The following is a 16,854-nucleotide window of genomic DNA, read 5'->3' on the forward strand; positions in this document are numbered from 1 at the left end:
CGTATGAAGAGTTGTGGAGTAGCTTGGAGCAGTGGGAGTTCTGAACACCAAAGGTCTAGGCTAGTAAATGGTTGAGGCAGAGGCGCAAGCTCTGGCCAAACGTAACAGCCCACCTGTGAACAACTTCCCCTTCAAGCCAGTTTCTCCACATCCTTGCCAACACTTGTTTTTGTTTGTTTGTTTTAATAGCCATCCTAATAGGTGTGAAGTGGTATCTCATTGTGGTTTTGATTTGCATTTCCCTAATTAGTGATGTTTAGCATCTTTTCATGTGCTTATTGGTCATCTGTATATCTTCTTTGGATACCTGCCTATTCAAGTCCTTTGCTTATTTTGAACTAGGTTGTCTCTTGTTGCTGTTGTTGCATTTTAGTTCTTCAAATATTCTGGTTATTAATCCCTCAGTCGGTACACACTGACTTTTCCCAACAGTCTAGCCCAGTGTGAGCACTGTGAATTGAACCTGTCACTAGTGCCACTGATTCATTCATTCGCTCATTCATTTACCCATCATTCACTTACAACTAATACATATGAGCTTGAGACACTAGAGTATACAAAACGAAAAACCCTCATCGAATTTTTTAACAGACTATTTTTTTAAAAGTTACAGATTTATAGAATGATTGAGAAGACAGTGCAGAGTTCCCATATACTTCCCTCTCCCATACAGTTTTCCCTACTATTAAACATCTATGTAAAATGTACTAGTGTGCTACATTTGCTAATATAAATGAAACAATTATAAATTAAATGAAACAACGTTAACAGAAGGCTGTAGTTTACATGAAGGCTCCTCTTTTTGTTAGTTTTATGGATTTTGACAAATGCATCATTTTATGTGTCCACCACTACAGTATCATGTTGAATAATTTCACCACCCTACAAATCTCCTGTGCTCCATCTACTCACCCTTCCCAATCTCACAGTGATAACCACTAATCCCTTTACTATCTCTATAGTTTTCCAGAATGTCATATAGTTGGAGTCATACAGTATGTAGCCTTTTCAGACTGTCTTCTTTCACGTAGCCATATACAAATTAACCTTCCTCTGTGTCTTGTGGCTTGATAACCTTTTTTTTTTTTTAATAGCTAGGTTATATGACTTTTTTTGGTGGTTTAAAGAAGTTTTTATGGTAGAAAAACATACATAAGATGTTCCATTTTTACATATACAATTCAGTGGCATTAATTATATTCACACTGGTGCAACCATCACCACCATCCATCTCCAGAACTTTCTCATCATCCCATACTGAACACTGTACCCATTAAACAATAACTCCCCATTCCTTCACTCAACACCCTGGTAGCCAACATTCTACTTTAAGTATTTAAATATTCTCAGTACTTCATGTAAATAGAATCATGTATTTGTCCTTTTGTGTGTGGCTTATTTCACTTACCATGCCTGCAGGGTTCATCAGCACTATAGTATGTATCCAAATTTCATTCCTTTGTATGACTGAATAATATTCCACTGTATGTATGTACCACATTTTGCTTATTCATTCATCAATCAATGAACGAGTCATTTCACCTTTTGGCTACTGAGATAATGCTTCCATGAACATACATGTGCAAGTATCTCTTCAAGCCCCTGTTTTCTGTTCTTTTGTATAAATACCCAGAAGTGGAATTGCTGAATCAAATGCTAATTCTGTATTTAATTTTTTGAGGAACTGCCATACTGTTTTCTACAGCAGCTATACCACTTTATATTCCTAGCAGCAATACACAAAAGTTCCAGTTTCTCCACATACTTGTCAACACTTTTTTTCCCCCAATAATAGCCACCCTAATGGGTATGAAGTGGTATTTCATCATGGTTTTGATTTGCATTTCCCAAATGGTTAGTGATGTTGAGCATTTTTTCACGTGCTTATTGGCCATTCTGTATCTTCTTTGGATACCTGTCTATTCAAGTCCTTTGCCCAGTTTTGATTTGGGTTGTCTCATTGCTGTTGTTGCATTTTAGGAGTTTTTTATATATTAATGGATATTAATCCCTCATCAGATATGTGATCTGCAAATATTTTCTCCCATTCTGTGGATTGCTTTTTTCACTCCGTTGATAGTGTCCTTTGATACATAAATGTTTAATTTTTGATGAAGCCCAGTTTGTCTGTTTTTTCTTCTGATGCCTATGACTTTGGTGTCATATCCAAGAAATCACTGCCAAATCCAAAGTCCTGAAACTTTTCCCCTGTTTTCTTCTAAGAGTGGAGTCAAGTCTTAGGTTTAGGTCTTTGATCCATTTGAATTAATTTTTCTATATGGTGTTAGATAAAAATCCAACTTCATTCTTTTGCATGTGGATATCCTATTTTCCCAACACCATTTGTTGGAAACACTGTCCTTTCCCATTAAATGGTCTTGGTGCACTTCCCCCAAATCATTTGACCATATATGTGAGGATTTCTGGATTCTTTATTCTATTCCACTAGTCTATATGTCTGTTTTTATTCAGTACCACAGTTTTGATTATTGTAGCTTTGCATTAAAATTTGAAATCAGGAAGTGTGAGCCTTCCATCTTTAATCTTTTTCAAGATTGTTTTGGCTATTTGGGGATCCTAGATATTCTGCTTATTTTTCTATTTCTGTAAAAAATGTCATTGAGATTTTGAAGTGGATTACATTGAATCTGTAGATCACCTGACATCATACCAGTATTAAGTCTTCCAATCTATGAACATGGGATGTCTTTCCATTTATGTGTCATCTTTAACATCATTCAGCAATGTTTTGTGGTTTTCAGTGTACAAGTCTTTCACCTTCATTAATTTCTATGTATATTATTGTTTTTGATGCTATTGTAAAGGGAGTTATCCTAATTTCTGTTTTGGGTTGTTCATGTTAGTGTACAGAAAGGAAACTGATTTTGTGTTGCTTCTGTATGCTTCAACTTTGCTGATATGTTTCAAGTTCTAACAGATTTGTGGGTGCAGGATCATTAGTGTTTTCTACATATAGGATCATGTATTCTGCAGAGATAATTTTACTTCTTCCTTTCTAATTTCAATCTTTTTCTTGACTAATTACTATGCCTCGAACTTCCAACACTATGTTGAATAGCAGTAGTAAAAGCTGCATCCTTGTCTTGTTCCTGATCGTTAGGAAATGCTTTCAGTCCGTCTCCATTGAGTACGATGTTAGCTATAAGGTTTTCATATGTGGTCTTTATTATATTGAGGTAGCTTCCTTCAATTCCTAGGGGGGAGGTGGTGTTTTTTTTTTTAATCAAAAAGAATTTTGTCACATTCTTTTTCAGCATCAACTGATGGGATCCATGTGGGACCCTCATTCTGCTAATGCAGTGTATTGTATTTGATTGGATTTTCATCTGTTGAACCATCCTTGCATTGCAGCAATAAATCCACTTGTTCAAAATGTATAAAACTTTTAATGTGCTCTTGAATTCAGTTTGCTAATACTTTAAGATGTTTGCATCAATATTCATTGGGGTATTGGTCTTTAACTTTCTTTTCTTGTGTTGTCATTGGCTGGCTTTGGTATCAGGGCAATACTGGCCTTATACAATGGATTAGGAAGTGTTCCCGCCTATTGAATTTTTTTGAAAGGTTTGAGGACTGGAGTTATTTCTTCTTTAAATATTTGGTTGACTTGAGTAAAGCCAGAGGTTGCAGGATTTTCCTTTGTTGGGAGGTTTTTGACTGCTGATTCAATCTCCTTTCTAGCTATAGGTCTATGTAGATTTTTAATTTCTTCATGAATCAGTCTTAGTATGGTTGTGTTTTTGTTTTTAGAAATATATCCATTTCATCTAGGTTATTCAACTTGTTTAAAACTGCTCATAGTACTCTTATGATCCTTTTTATTTCTGTAGACTCGTTAGTAATAACCCTACTCTTATTTCTGTTTTTAGAAGTTGAGTCTTCTCTTTTGTTATTGATCTAGCTAAAGGTTTGTCCACTTTGTTAACCTTTTCAAAGAACTAGCTTTTAGTTCAAAATTTTCTATTGATTTTCTTTTCAGTACTTTGCTTATCTTAGTTCTAATCTTCCTTCTACTAGCTTTGGGTTTAGTCTATTCTTTTTCTAGTTCCTTAAGTTATAAAGTTAGAATGTTGATTTCAGATTTTTTTTTTTAACGTAAGCATTTACAGCTAGAATTTTCTGTCTTATGGGGTGCAATGAAAACAGTGCTGTTTTGGTATGTTGTGTTTGGCTTAATGTATTTTGAGGATGTTATTAGATGTGTAAATGTATATAACTGTTACATCGTTGTTGTATAAAACCTTTTAACATATAATGTACCTTTCTGTCTCTTTAAATCCAAAAAGGTTGTAAGTCTATTTGTCTGATAATACTATACTCTTCTCTTTTGGTTACTATTTGCATGGAATAATTTTGCTCCTTATTTTCTGTGTTAGTGTCTTCTTTTGTGTTTTGTTTTATAGTGAAACATTAAAATTCTCTTTTTTCCTTTTGTGTGTATTCTATAGCTATTTCTTTGTGGTTACCATGGGGATTCCATTTAACATCATGAAGTAATGACATTAATTTGAATTTACAGCAGCTTAACTTCAATAGTGCATAAAAACTTTGCTCTTATATAACTTCACCCTCACTCCCTTTCAACTATTACTGTCAGTCACAAGATTACATCTTTAAGCACTGTGTCTAAAAACATAAACCAACTAAAAACATAAACCAATAACTGTATTTTTATATGTTAGTTCCTAAACTGTGTGGAAAACAAAGAGTTACAAATCAAAGTTATAATACTACCTTCTATAATTGTTCATGTTTACCTTTACTGGAGAGCTTTACTTCTTCATATGGTTTCCTGTTCCTATCCTTTGTCCTTTCATTTCAACTTGAACAATTTCCTTTAGCATTTCTTGCAGGGCAGGTCCAGTTGTATCAGTGTCCGGTAATGTTTTAATTTCTCCCTCATTTTTGAAGGACAGTTTTGCCAGATAGAAGATTTTAGGTTGACAGTTTTTTTGAGAAATCTGATAATCTTATTGAAGATCCCTTTTATGTGATGTTTCTTCATTCTTGCTGCTTTCAAGATTCTTTCTCTTTGTATAGCTTAATTATACAGATTTTCCTCCACTTACAATGGGGTTGTATCTTGATAAACCCATGGTAAGTTGAAAATATAAGTCGAAAATGCATTTTATATACCTAACTTACTGAACATCATAGCTAAGCCTATACTATCTTAAATGTGCTGTGAACAATTACGTTAGCCTGTAGCTGGGCAAAATCATCTGATACAAAGCCTATTTTGAAGTGATGTAATTTACTGAATACTGTACTGAAAACAGAATAGTTGTACGTGTATTAGATATTTACTCATGATCATGTGGCTGACTGGGAGCTGCAGGTCTCTGCCACTGCTAGGCATCATAAGTGCATATCTTACTGCATATTGCTAGCCTGGGAAAAGATCAAAATTCAAAACTTGAAGTATGGTTTCTACTGAATGCATATCATCTTTACACCATCGTAAAGCTGAAAAATTCCTAAGTCAAATTGTCCTAGGTCAAGGACCGTCTATAATGTATCTTGGTGTCTCTTTTGACTTTACCCTATTTGGAGTTTGTTGAGCCTCCTGATACGTACATCCACGTCTTGCATCAAATTTGGCAAGTTTTGTCATTATTTCTTCAAATAAACTTTATGTAGCTTTCTCTTTTCCTTCTGGGACTCCTGTAATGTTTCTTGCTCCATTTGATGGTATCTTACAAATCCCTTAGATTGTTTATTTTGTTTTCTTAGACACAATTATTTCAACTGTCCTGTCTTCAACTTTGCTGATGAGTTCTTTTGCTTGCTGAAATCTGCTGTTCAACCCCTCCAGTGAAAATTTTGTTATTGTAACTTTCTGCTCCAAAATTTGTTTGGTTCCTTTTTATAATTTCTCTCCACTGTTATTCTCATTTTATTCATCACTTTCTTGATTTCCTTTAGTTCTTTGAGCATATTTAAAGGTCTTTTTCTAGTAAGTTCAATGTGTGGGCCAGACCAGTTTCTGTTCCATTGAATAGGCCTCATTTCCCTGTTTCTCTGTATGCCTTACAGGTTTTTTGTTGTTGAAAATTGGGCATTTCACTATTACAATACTGTAATTCTGGATATAACATTCTCTTCTATTCCCAGTGTTTACCAGTTGTTGCTGACTGCTGAACGCTGTTGTTCATTTGTTTTTGAGACTTTTCCAAGCTATTTTTACAAAGACTATCCCTTGTGTGTGATCATTGAAGCCTCTGTTCCTATTATCTCATGTTCAGCTGTTTTTAGAGATTTCCTTGAATGCCAGTTCTCCTTTTTGCATTTCAGCTGTGTGCTAAAGCACTCCTGCAGCTCTTAGCTAGGCCTGCTTCTATCCTAGGGATCAGACCAAGATGAAAACCTAAGGCTCTCTTAAATCTTTTCTGAGCATGTTTTGCCTGTGCATTCATTTGGCATTCCATATCTTCCCCTGGGTACAACTGTTTTTGAATGCCCAGTTTCTCAAAAATCTCACCCCAGCTTCTCCTCTAGGCCTTACACAGCCTGTTTTATGTCTTCACCCATATCCAGGTGCCTGTGATTCTGCAGTCATCTTGCAGCTTTCACAAGCAGTGCCTACTCTTTCTTGCCTGATTTCCAAGTTATGCAAAACAGTGATGAGCATCTTGAGTCAGTCCTTCTAATCCCCCCCACAGATTAGAAAAGACAAACAGTGATTTGCAAATAAAGTCTATTCTTCCTCTTCTGGTTTGAGGGAGGGAACTGAAAACCAGGCTTCTGTCATTTTAAGAATAAGAGCACCACTGCATGGGAGGCAAGGGTGAGTAAAAAAATCACAAAACTTTCCTACCATTTTGAGGATGGGATTTCTTCACTGGGCACTGTGTTAGTTGCTGTAAACCTTTGTTTTCCAGAGCGCCAACAAATTTGGTTCACACAGTTGCTGCTTTTTTCCTTTCCTCCTCAATGTTTCTGTGGAGGAACAAAAGCTTGGAGTGCTGTAGTACACAATTTTGCTAGTGTCACTCAGGTCAATTATGTTTATTCCTATCTGTAATTCTAGTATCCTGACTAGGCCTTGAACAGAGTTATGTTTTAGATACATGTATGGTGACTGAATTTTGGTTAGATGTGGAGGTATTGTGTAAATGTTAAGAAAATGGTCTCAATTATCTTCACTGATTTACATTTAAAATTAATGAATATATGTATTTTTTTCCAATTTGTTGTAATTATCAATCTTGCCTTTTTTACTGGCTGTGATGTCACTAGAGAAGAGTAACTTTTATAAAAACTTTATGAAATGAAATGCTCTATACACTCTTAGTAACAAGACATTAAATGAAGTTTATTGGCCTCTGCCAATGTTTTCTACTTTAGAGTAGCATATATTCTTCTACTCTGCCTCCATCATGGCATAAGGCAGAAATGAAACAAAAATAACACGTCTTGTAAATATCTATTTTTCTCTACAGTCTAATATTTTAAAAAACTTTACATAGCACAGATATTAGTTTTGTTTATTTAACAAGGATGTTATTACTAATACTATGTTTTGTTATTTTAGGATTTTCATTAAGCAGACTCATTCCCTTTCTACAAATGAAAACCAAGTCAGTCATCTAAAATCTCAATTTCAAATCAAGAGGATTTAGTCTTCTGTTTTCATTAAAATGGAATTTATGGTGGTGTTCAAATGGGTTAGACTGGGCACAAAATGACAAAAGTCGATTTTTTTTCTCAAAAATTTCTGCAGAATGCCTAGGAAATTCTCAGATTTGTAAAAGTTTATTTTACATTCTTTTTGCATGTTCATTGTGTTAAATTTGTAATATAAATTAGTGGCAAAACTCTTGCTGTTTGGCTTCTCTTACTAGGTTGAAAAGTTGTTTTATTTACCAATGATGCAGGTTTAAGCAAAGTTGAGAATTAATTACAGTAGTGAACTGGCCTTCTGGACCCCCTTCATTACTCTAGGTCACAGACTATTAAATATAACAATGTATAGGGTGTCTGTTTTGAGATCTTAATTCCAAGCTTCCTTACTCTTTCTTATATTGCTACTTGGCTTTTCAAGGAGTTTATTCCTTTGAAGCAGCCTTTAACAAGGCAAATTGTAGCTGCAGAAAGATTCTACTTTGAAAGCACATTAAGGAAATCAATATTTTTTAAACACCTTGATTAAACTATCCTATCCTTGTCACCTGATAGAAGACAGCTCAGTACTGTAAAGAAAACAGTAAGGGTACATCTCTTTTTGTGCTCATGTCAATTTTTTCATGTGATCATTTTTCCAGTTTCACAAATGACTACAACAGTTGCCATTTCTAGGAATTTAGTATGTTTTTAGCTGAAACAGAAACTTTTCCATTAATGCTTGCTTTTAAGACAAACCTTTCAAAACCGTAATAAATTGTTTTAACTTTGGTTAATTATCCCCCCCCACCTTTCCACAGAATGTCAAAGCCTCTGAGAGGCAGGGCCAATAACTTTTGTTTTCATCAGTACTACTCCTTCAATTGGTTCAACTTCTTCCCTTTCTATTCTGCACTAGGGTTACAATCTTGTGGCCAAATGAATGTATTGTTCATAACAAGCTCCAAAGTCTCAGCTATAAAAAGGAGCCATATATTAACCTCGAATATTGTATGAAATGACCTTGCAGCAGACTCTCCTTTGAGAAGTAATAAAACATTTTATGTATTAATTTGAAAAAAATAAAGCAATTCATTCAAGTGGTGCATTTTGTTCATATTTCCATTTTCAAAATCCGTTTTCCTCTACTGTTCAGTCAACTCTGGTTAATATCAAGGACAAAGAAAATTTACAAAGTATTTTCCTTACATGCTATGTAAGCATAACCAAGGACTTAAATTTTGAGATATTGTCTACTTGATAATGGGTACCAATGTCAAATAATAGAAGAGTTAAAAAATAAAAATGGCTAAATATTAATATTCACAGATTAAAAGTTCTATGGCAATCAAACTTTTCTTTGGACTTGCTTCAGGAACTAAGATTGAGTATAACCATAAATTAAAGAAACTTCTAAGTATTTTTATCATTCATATAAATAAACAGCAAGAAAAAAAAATCTTTTGAAGTAAAAATTCATTTTAAAAAAGTGATTAAAAATAGAAAAGCAGGAATGTTAATATATGTGATTTCACTTACCTTGCAAGTTTTCTTCTATCCCGTTAGAACCACTGACTATTACAAAAGTGCCATATGTTATATCATACTGTATTAGAATATGCTAATACAGATATCCTGTAACAAAGACCTGAAAAAAAACAAGTGCCTTAGGCAAGAATGATGTTAATTTCTGTCTTGTAAAACACTCTGGAGATAGGCAGTCAAAATCAGTAATGGTAGCACTTCAACAAGTATGGCAACCTAGGATCGTTCTGTGTGGTCCTCTTCCACAATAGAGCACTGCCTCTTCTGTAGCGTCTAAGATGGCTCACAACTGTATCCACTTCTAAGCAAAAGGATCGAAAAAAGGCAAAACAAACAACAAACAAAACAACGATCACACTGTTTTAAAGGACACGTTATCATTTCCCTCACATTTCACCAGCCAGAACAGTCATACTTGCAAGGGAGACAAGGATGTAGTCTTTATTGTGGTGTGCATGTGCCTAGCTGAAAATCAAAGGTTTTATGACTATGTGAAAAGGAAAGAATGGATATTGGGGGGAAATTGGTGTTCTCTGCACAGATTTCTTTTTGATATTTACATAATGAGAAATTTAAACTTGAAAAGCATTTTACTGGAAATATGCCAGGATTTGCTAGCTAACAAATACCATTATTCTGGGTTTTCTTTTCTAAAGGATTCCTTCATTCACTCACTAAAAGCAATGAAGTACACAGCTATCTGAGTTTCCAAGGTATGTTTTATTGGTATAAAACCAAAATAAGGTGATGTAATTGTCTTATCTGCCAATTAGTTATATAGAAGTAGGTGAAAAAAAGAATTTTCTGTTGTAATTTCTTTATTGAGGGAAAAGGAAAATTTTTTTCCTTATAAGGTAATAAAATACTGATTAGTCTTGGCAATTTATCTGACTAAGCAACTTTAGAGTACTAAAACAAAAATAGTTATTTAACATTTATCAAATAAGTAAAAAGTCAGTAATTTGTTACAGCTTCTGAAAAAAATGGTAAAATTGTAAAGCAGAGAAAAATTTCCCAAGCCATCTGTGTATTTTTCTCCTTTATTAAGGGAGAAAAATATCTTCATGATTCTGCTGAAAGATCATCTAACATTGCAGAGGTAGTCATGGAATGTCTTAAATCTCCTTTCTGTTGATGAATCCTTTTTCAGTCTTCCTATGCAGAAGACTAAAGTCCTATCACACAGCAGCTACATAATCTGGTGCAATATAGCCATAATTGGTTCACTTGTGCCTGATGCAAAAGCTCTCAACTCCTGGTCTTGCATTACATGATGTACAAACTTGTCCTTCATCTAATATATTAAAAACTACTAAATAATCTTTAGAGTGTCAAAGCTACAAAACAGATACATATAAAGTTTTTTGTTTGTAATATACATATCCCAAGTTTCCGTTTTCTGGAAAAGACAGAGCCCGAAAGTTATACATTATGAAAGCCACTTTACAGGTGGCTTTATTTAGATGACCCAAGATGAATTAGTGCCATTATTGTTGTATAGCTGTGAAACAGATCATCATCCTTTACCTCATTACATTTCTTCAATATAAAGTTTCCAGTGACTATGCGATCACATCCAATTTCTCCATTTCCAAAGAAGCCAAATAAAGGAACACTAGGAAAAAACTTTCTAAATGCATCAGCCTCCACATTCCCCTTGGCTCTGTAATACTGAAAGCCCCTGCCAACACACGCAAACATGAAGCCAATGGTATTCTGCTCTGGAATGTTGGCTGCTTTGAGGCGCTGCATCGCAGCCTCAGCAGTCTTCTCATCATTGACATCCTCATTGAGAAGCACTGTGGCACTCTGGATACGGTGTCCGCTAAATGACAGTCCAACCACACCGGTGGCATCAATATCCAGAGGGTTCCTAGAAAATTAAATTAGAAAAGTGGCGATATATCATGAAACACCATTCAAATTTACAGTATAAAAGAAAAATCCTCCTGATTCACTGGTTGGGAAGTGCTGCCTTAGTCTACAGTTAGTCTGAGGCTCTCTCTCCCTGATCAGAGGACTGTAATAAGGGTTAAAAATTAAACTACTGAAATTAACATATTAAAAGAATGTAGAAGGCAGATCTACGGAGAAGAAAGCAACCATTTCCTCAGTCACAGATACAAAGGGGCAAATGCATCTCCACAAAGATTTCTAAAATCCAACCTGAGTTTTAGAAGGGTACAGAGTATTCTTACCTTTCTCACTTCCCTGAAAAAGGAATCTTACAATTTTATTCATATATACTATAATATGTATTAAAGCTTTTGGTATTATTTACCTCTTTGGTATCTCTTCTCCCCTACCTCAGCTGTCAAATTCTAAAAGAGGTGTATTAAATATTCAATCATGGAGGATAATTTTATTAAGAACCCATAATTCCAGAAGTTTTAAGCTCTATGCTGTTTGGTCCATAAAGGAATAGATTATATTGCTGCATCTTATTTATTGCTTTGACCTGATAATTTAGCTTAATCTGAAGGTAAAATCATACATTTTCTTTTTGTTTCTATTTGCCAGGTACTTTTTTTAATGAAATATTTTATGGTTACTAAAGAAAATAAAAATAAAATGCCAATAAAGTTGTAAAGCATAATATAGTGAACACCCACTGGGGGAAAACCAAGTAAGTACCTTACATTTCTAACATTTCTATCAGGTTTACCAACATCTGAGTCTACGAAATGGGCAGGATTCAGTGGGTTAACAAGAAACTAAGACTTAAAAAGCTTAAGCACTAAGCGACTTAAGGCTAACTAGTGGCAAAACCAGTTTCTGAGGGGCAGAATCCATCTTCTAAAGTCCGCTGCTGTTCCTTTAACCTTATTACATTTCCACTTTGGTATACAACTGCAACAAGAGTCTCCTGCCTAAAAGAATTATTCACCTTTTTTTGGAGGGAGGGGGGCTCCTATCTGGACACCATTAACATGGAGCATTGATTTACTCAATGGCTTCCCTTACTCCATGACACAGTGTAAAGACCACGTTAAAATTAATGTGTCATGTAAGAGGTAATGATTGTTGAGGGTATATTTCCCATATTAGGTATAAAGAGTAGATTATATACAGACAGCCATGCTAACAGGCTAGCACCTCAGATGTTGTATGTCTGAGTGAGTTGCATTTCAAAGATCAACTGTATGTTAAATCGCCATTGCCCTATCTGTATATAATTTCAAAGACAATAAGGAAAATTAGGCAAAAGGAGAAATAACCCACAGATAGCTAACAAGAATCAGGTATACTTATGCATGAAATCCAGTGCTTAGAGTTCAGTGCAGTTGGCTTTCCTCCCTTCTTTCTCAGGTTCCAGGGAACTCAACTTAGCTATCTGCTTTCCCTGACCCATCAGTGCTGACTACCAGGAGGGAGATTATGACTGGGATGATTTAAGCTGCTCTTAATGATACTGATCTCTAACAGTGTGTCTCCATGTCACCACTCTAGGATCCAAATATTAAACACAAATATAGAGAGAAACAAATACTAGTGCTTGCAGGAATCATCTGGAGGATGGGGGCGGGGGGGTCTCATTTTCTTGCTTTTGGAAACAGCTGATATTTATGTCCACTTAATTAGCTCAAACTCAAAATACTACATACTTTCGTTGGAAATGGAAAAGTAGTAATGGTTCAAGATAGAAGAGCAAATATTTTTTATCTTTGAAAACAAAAGCCTTAATAATAAAATGAAAGATGCATCATTTTTGAGCTTGAAAAAGCCTTTCAAAAGATCTAGTACAGTATTTCCAAAAATGTGTGCCAAGTAATATTGCTATATGTGGAATCTAAAAAAATGGTACAAATGAACTTATGTACAAAACAGAAATAGAGCCACAGATGTAGAAAACAAACTTACGGTTACCAAGGGGGAAGTGGCGGGGGGGGGGGAGGGGGGGAGAGGGATAAATTGGGAGATTGGAACTGACATATACACACTATTATATATAATATAGATAATAAAGACCTACTGTATAGCACAGGGAACTCTACTCAGTACTCTATAATGACCTATATGGGAAAAGAACGTAAAAAAGAGTAGATATATGTATATGTATAACTGATTCACTTTGCTCTACAGCAGAAACTAACACAACATTCTCAATCAATCATACTCCAATAAAGATGTTAAAAAAAAAAGATCTAGTGCAGTATTTCCAAAAATGTGTGCCAAGTAATACCAGTCGGCCTGCAAGATGCTCCATGGACAAAAGGTTTTGTGGCCAAATAGATTTAAGAAGGGCCACAGGTAATAATATTCCCCCTCCCTCTAAAAGATCCAAAGTACTGAGCACAGTATTAGAGGCTCTGAGAAGTTTTACCATAAAAATGTACTGTTGAACCACACATTTCCTTTAGAGGAAAACAGAACCAGAGAGGAAGTGACATACATATGAACCATACGGAGTCCCCTACATACGAACAAGTTCTGTTCCGAGAGCGTGTTCTTAAGTCCAATTTGTTCGTTAAGTCCAACACAGTTAGCCGAGGTACCCACCTAACACAATCGGCTATATAGTACTGTACTGTAATAGGTTTATAATACTTTTCACACAAATAATACATAAAAAAGAAACAAAAAATAAAACATTTTTAATCTTACAGTACAGTACCTTGAAAAGTACAGTAGTACAGTACAGCAGCTGGCATACAGGGGCTGGCATCGAGTGAACAGGCAAGAAGAGTTACTGACTGGAGGAGGGAGAGGAGGTGGGAGATGGTAGAGCTGAAGGACTGTCAGCAATAGGAGACGGAGGGCGAGCTGCAATTTCACTCACGCCTGACGTTGATGCCACAGGTTCTGGTTCCTTGCTGGATTTAATTCTATCTACCCTCTTGAAGAAATGATCCAGTGATATCTGGGTAGTAGCTCTTTCTTTCTGGTCACAGGTGACACGGTAGCACTGGATTGCATTCTGAACGGCTGCTGCAACCTTTGTGCACCGTTTTACGTTCGGGTCCTGTGCCTCAAAAAGTTAACAGCGCCTCCTCAAATAAAAAAAATCCCCTTGCCATTTCCTGTGTTGTGAATCTCTTCGGTTCCTCAGTTACTTCTTCTTCCTCTTGTTTTTCTGTGTCCTTTCTCTGGGCCTCCAATTCCATCAGGTCTTCATTAGTAAGCTCCTCATGTTGCACAGCAAGGAGGAGTTCAATGAAGTCGTCCTCTTGCAGATCTAGCTCCAGCTTCTCGCTGAGGGTCACTAAGTTGCTGAAGACCTCTTTGGACTCCTCATCCACCTTCTCAAATCCACAAAAGTCATGAACAAACTGCAGGCAAAGGTTCTTCCAAACCCCATTCATGGTGACAGCCGTAACCTCAAGCCAAGCAAAGTCAATGTTTTTTATGGCCTTGTAGATGTTATAGTCCTTCCAAAATTGTCACAAGGTTGTTCCTGATTTGTCACTTGCCTTTACTGCCTGACGAAAAGTGTGATATAAGTAATATTTCTTGAAAGTCATTATAACTCCCTGGTCCATAGGTTGGATGAGAGACATTGTATTCAGTGGCAGATGCACTATTCTGACGTGGGATGAAAGCCATCCGTGAATGGGGGGGTGGCCCAAAGCACTGTCAAGCAGCAAAGGAATGCTGAATGGGACGTCCTTCTCCAAGCAGTATTTCTCTACCTTCAGGATAAAGTGGTGGACAAACCAGTCCTGGAAAATGGCCTATGTAACCCAGGCTTTGGGGTTACTCTTCCACACAACAGGAAGAGAGCCCCTGGCTATGTTTTTAAGGGCTCTTGGGTTCTCTGAATGATAAACTAAGAGAGGCTTCAGCTTCGTATCGCTGGAAGCACTGCCACCAAACAACAGAGTTAGCCTATGCTTCGCTGCTTTAGAGCCTGGCATCAACTTTTCCTCCTTACTGATGTAACTTCAGTCTGGCATCCTCTTCCAGTACAGTCCTGTCTCATCCACATTAAAAACCTGCTCAGGTAAATACGTGCCTTCATCAGTAATTTCTCGAAGCATTTCAGGAAATTCCTGGGCAGCTACCATATCTGCACTTGCTACCTCACCACTTACTTTTACATCATGAAGGTTGACTCTAGTCTTGAACCAATGAAGCCAGCCATGGCTGGCATTAAAAGATGTGCCCTCTGATTCTTCACCATGTTTCTTCCTCAAGTCTTCATAAAGGCTTTTAGCTTTCTCTGGAATCAGCATTGAGCTGAGCGGGACTCAACACTGAGGCTGATCCTGCATCCGCACACTAAGAAGCTTCTCCATCTCCTCCATCACTTTTCCACGCTTCTTCAGTAACATTGTCAACATCACCGGCACAGCAGACTTCACATGTTCTTGTCCTTGTTCTTTAGAATCGTGCCAATGGTTGAACGATTCATGTTATAATAATGAGCGACGTCTACCATCTTTTCACCTCGCTCCACTCTCTCAGTTCTTTTTGCTTGGCGTTTCTTAGCAGTATCAGCTACATCACCGCTGCTTTTATGCTTGCTTCCGGACATCCTGGACTTTAAATAAAGATACTGTACTACTGTACTCTATACAGTACTGTAAAGTACTCAAAAGCATAACCACCTGCAGAGGATGCACGCATGTGACAATGTATGCCAGTCACATGAACTAACTTACATGACTGGACATGCAAACACACAAAAGTTTTGCAACTTGAAGGTTCGTCACGTAGGGGACTTACTGTATTGCAGTTACAGAGTACAGAGCTGTTAAGGGAGCTCAGTAGACAATGCTGAAAGTCAATTTTGAGGAGAGTATAAGTCCAACTAAGTTCTTAAAGGATAACATATATAAATTTCATTCTTCAAAGTTAAGCAGAATTACGTTGTGTGAGCCCCTCAACCTATGTCTATTACAAAACGAAATGAACTATTAGCAATTCTTTAAGCATGTTTTTTAAAAACCCAAAGTAATATAAAGCTGAGAACATTTCCCATGATGCACAGAAGAAATCAGAAGCACATCAGACATACTTTTCAGAGGTCAGCGATGCCAGGTTGTCCACCTGGCCTCCAGCCAAGATGACATTCATATCACTGAAAGTGCTGACTACACGCTGCAGATAATTACTGGCTCCCACTTTACAGCAATTATAGCCAAATACAAGGACCACACGAAGCTCGGGGTTATCTAAAAGACCTGCAGAGAAATGAAGAGAGACAATTAAAGATAGCCTTAAAAAGAAATCCTTAAAAAGGAATTCTTTATTATTTTGCAAAATGAAATGTTACTGCTAATGTCCTGTATGCCTAGTTAAGTGCAATTTACTGTTTAAGCTGTCAAGTCCTCCATTTTTTTTTTTTTTGGCAAACTTTAACATTACTCAAAATCTTTGCTATAATTAATTTTTCATCATTAAAAAAACTAAATGGCTATTTGAAAATAATATAATCAACACTCAACACAAATAAGGAAGCAGCTATGTAACTAAGCAGCACCCTTGGTGGACCTTGGTGCAAGCCATTCCACACGGCCACCACCTGGAATGGAAGGGAACACTGGTTTACGAAGGACAGAGTTAGATGCAGTGGGAATTTAAACATCCAGAGAAAATGGACAGAAACGGCACTAACCACCTGTAGTGGGTTGAATGTGGTCTCCCAAAAGACATATCCACACCAAATCCCGGGAAAGAAGAACGTGACCTAACCTGGAAAATAAAAAGGGTCTTTGCAGATGTAATTAAATCTTGAGATGAGAT

General features: G+C 36.4%; 2 protein-coding genes across 11 annotated transcripts in view; one reads left to right on the plus strand and one right to left on the minus strand.

Moving 5' to 3' along the window:
* Positions 1-9,505, plus strand: part of NRG4 (neuregulin 4) — a 133,916-nt gene extending 124,411 nt beyond the window's left edge. For all 8 annotated transcript variants that reach the window (XM_082452715.1, XM_082452718.1, XM_082452717.1 and 5 more), the window contains one exon: positions 7,556-9,505. The gene's annotated coding sequence lies outside the window, so the exon portion shown is untranslated. The remainder of the gene's footprint in view (positions 1-7,555) is intronic.
* The window catches only part of FBXO22 (F-box protein 22), a 33,104-nt gene continuing 23,565 nt past the window's right edge, over positions 7,316-16,854 (minus strand). For all 3 annotated transcript variants that reach the window (XM_082452667.1, XM_082452666.1, XM_082452668.1), the window contains 2 exons: positions 16,127-16,292; positions 7,316-11,041 (listed from right to left, as the gene is read on the minus strand). In XM_082452667.1, the coding sequence (XP_082308793.1) occupies positions 10,624-11,041; positions 16,127-16,292 (584 nt within the window). In that variant the 3' untranslated portion in view covers positions 7,316-10,623. The remainder of the gene's footprint in view (positions 11,042-16,126; positions 16,293-16,854) is intronic.

The sequence above is a fragment of the Balaenoptera physalus genome (assembly GCF_965194825.1).
Source record: "Balaenoptera physalus genome assembly, chromosome: 2".
NCBI classification, from domain to species: domain Eukaryota; kingdom Metazoa; phylum Chordata; class Mammalia; order Artiodactyla; family Balaenopteridae; genus Balaenoptera; species Balaenoptera physalus.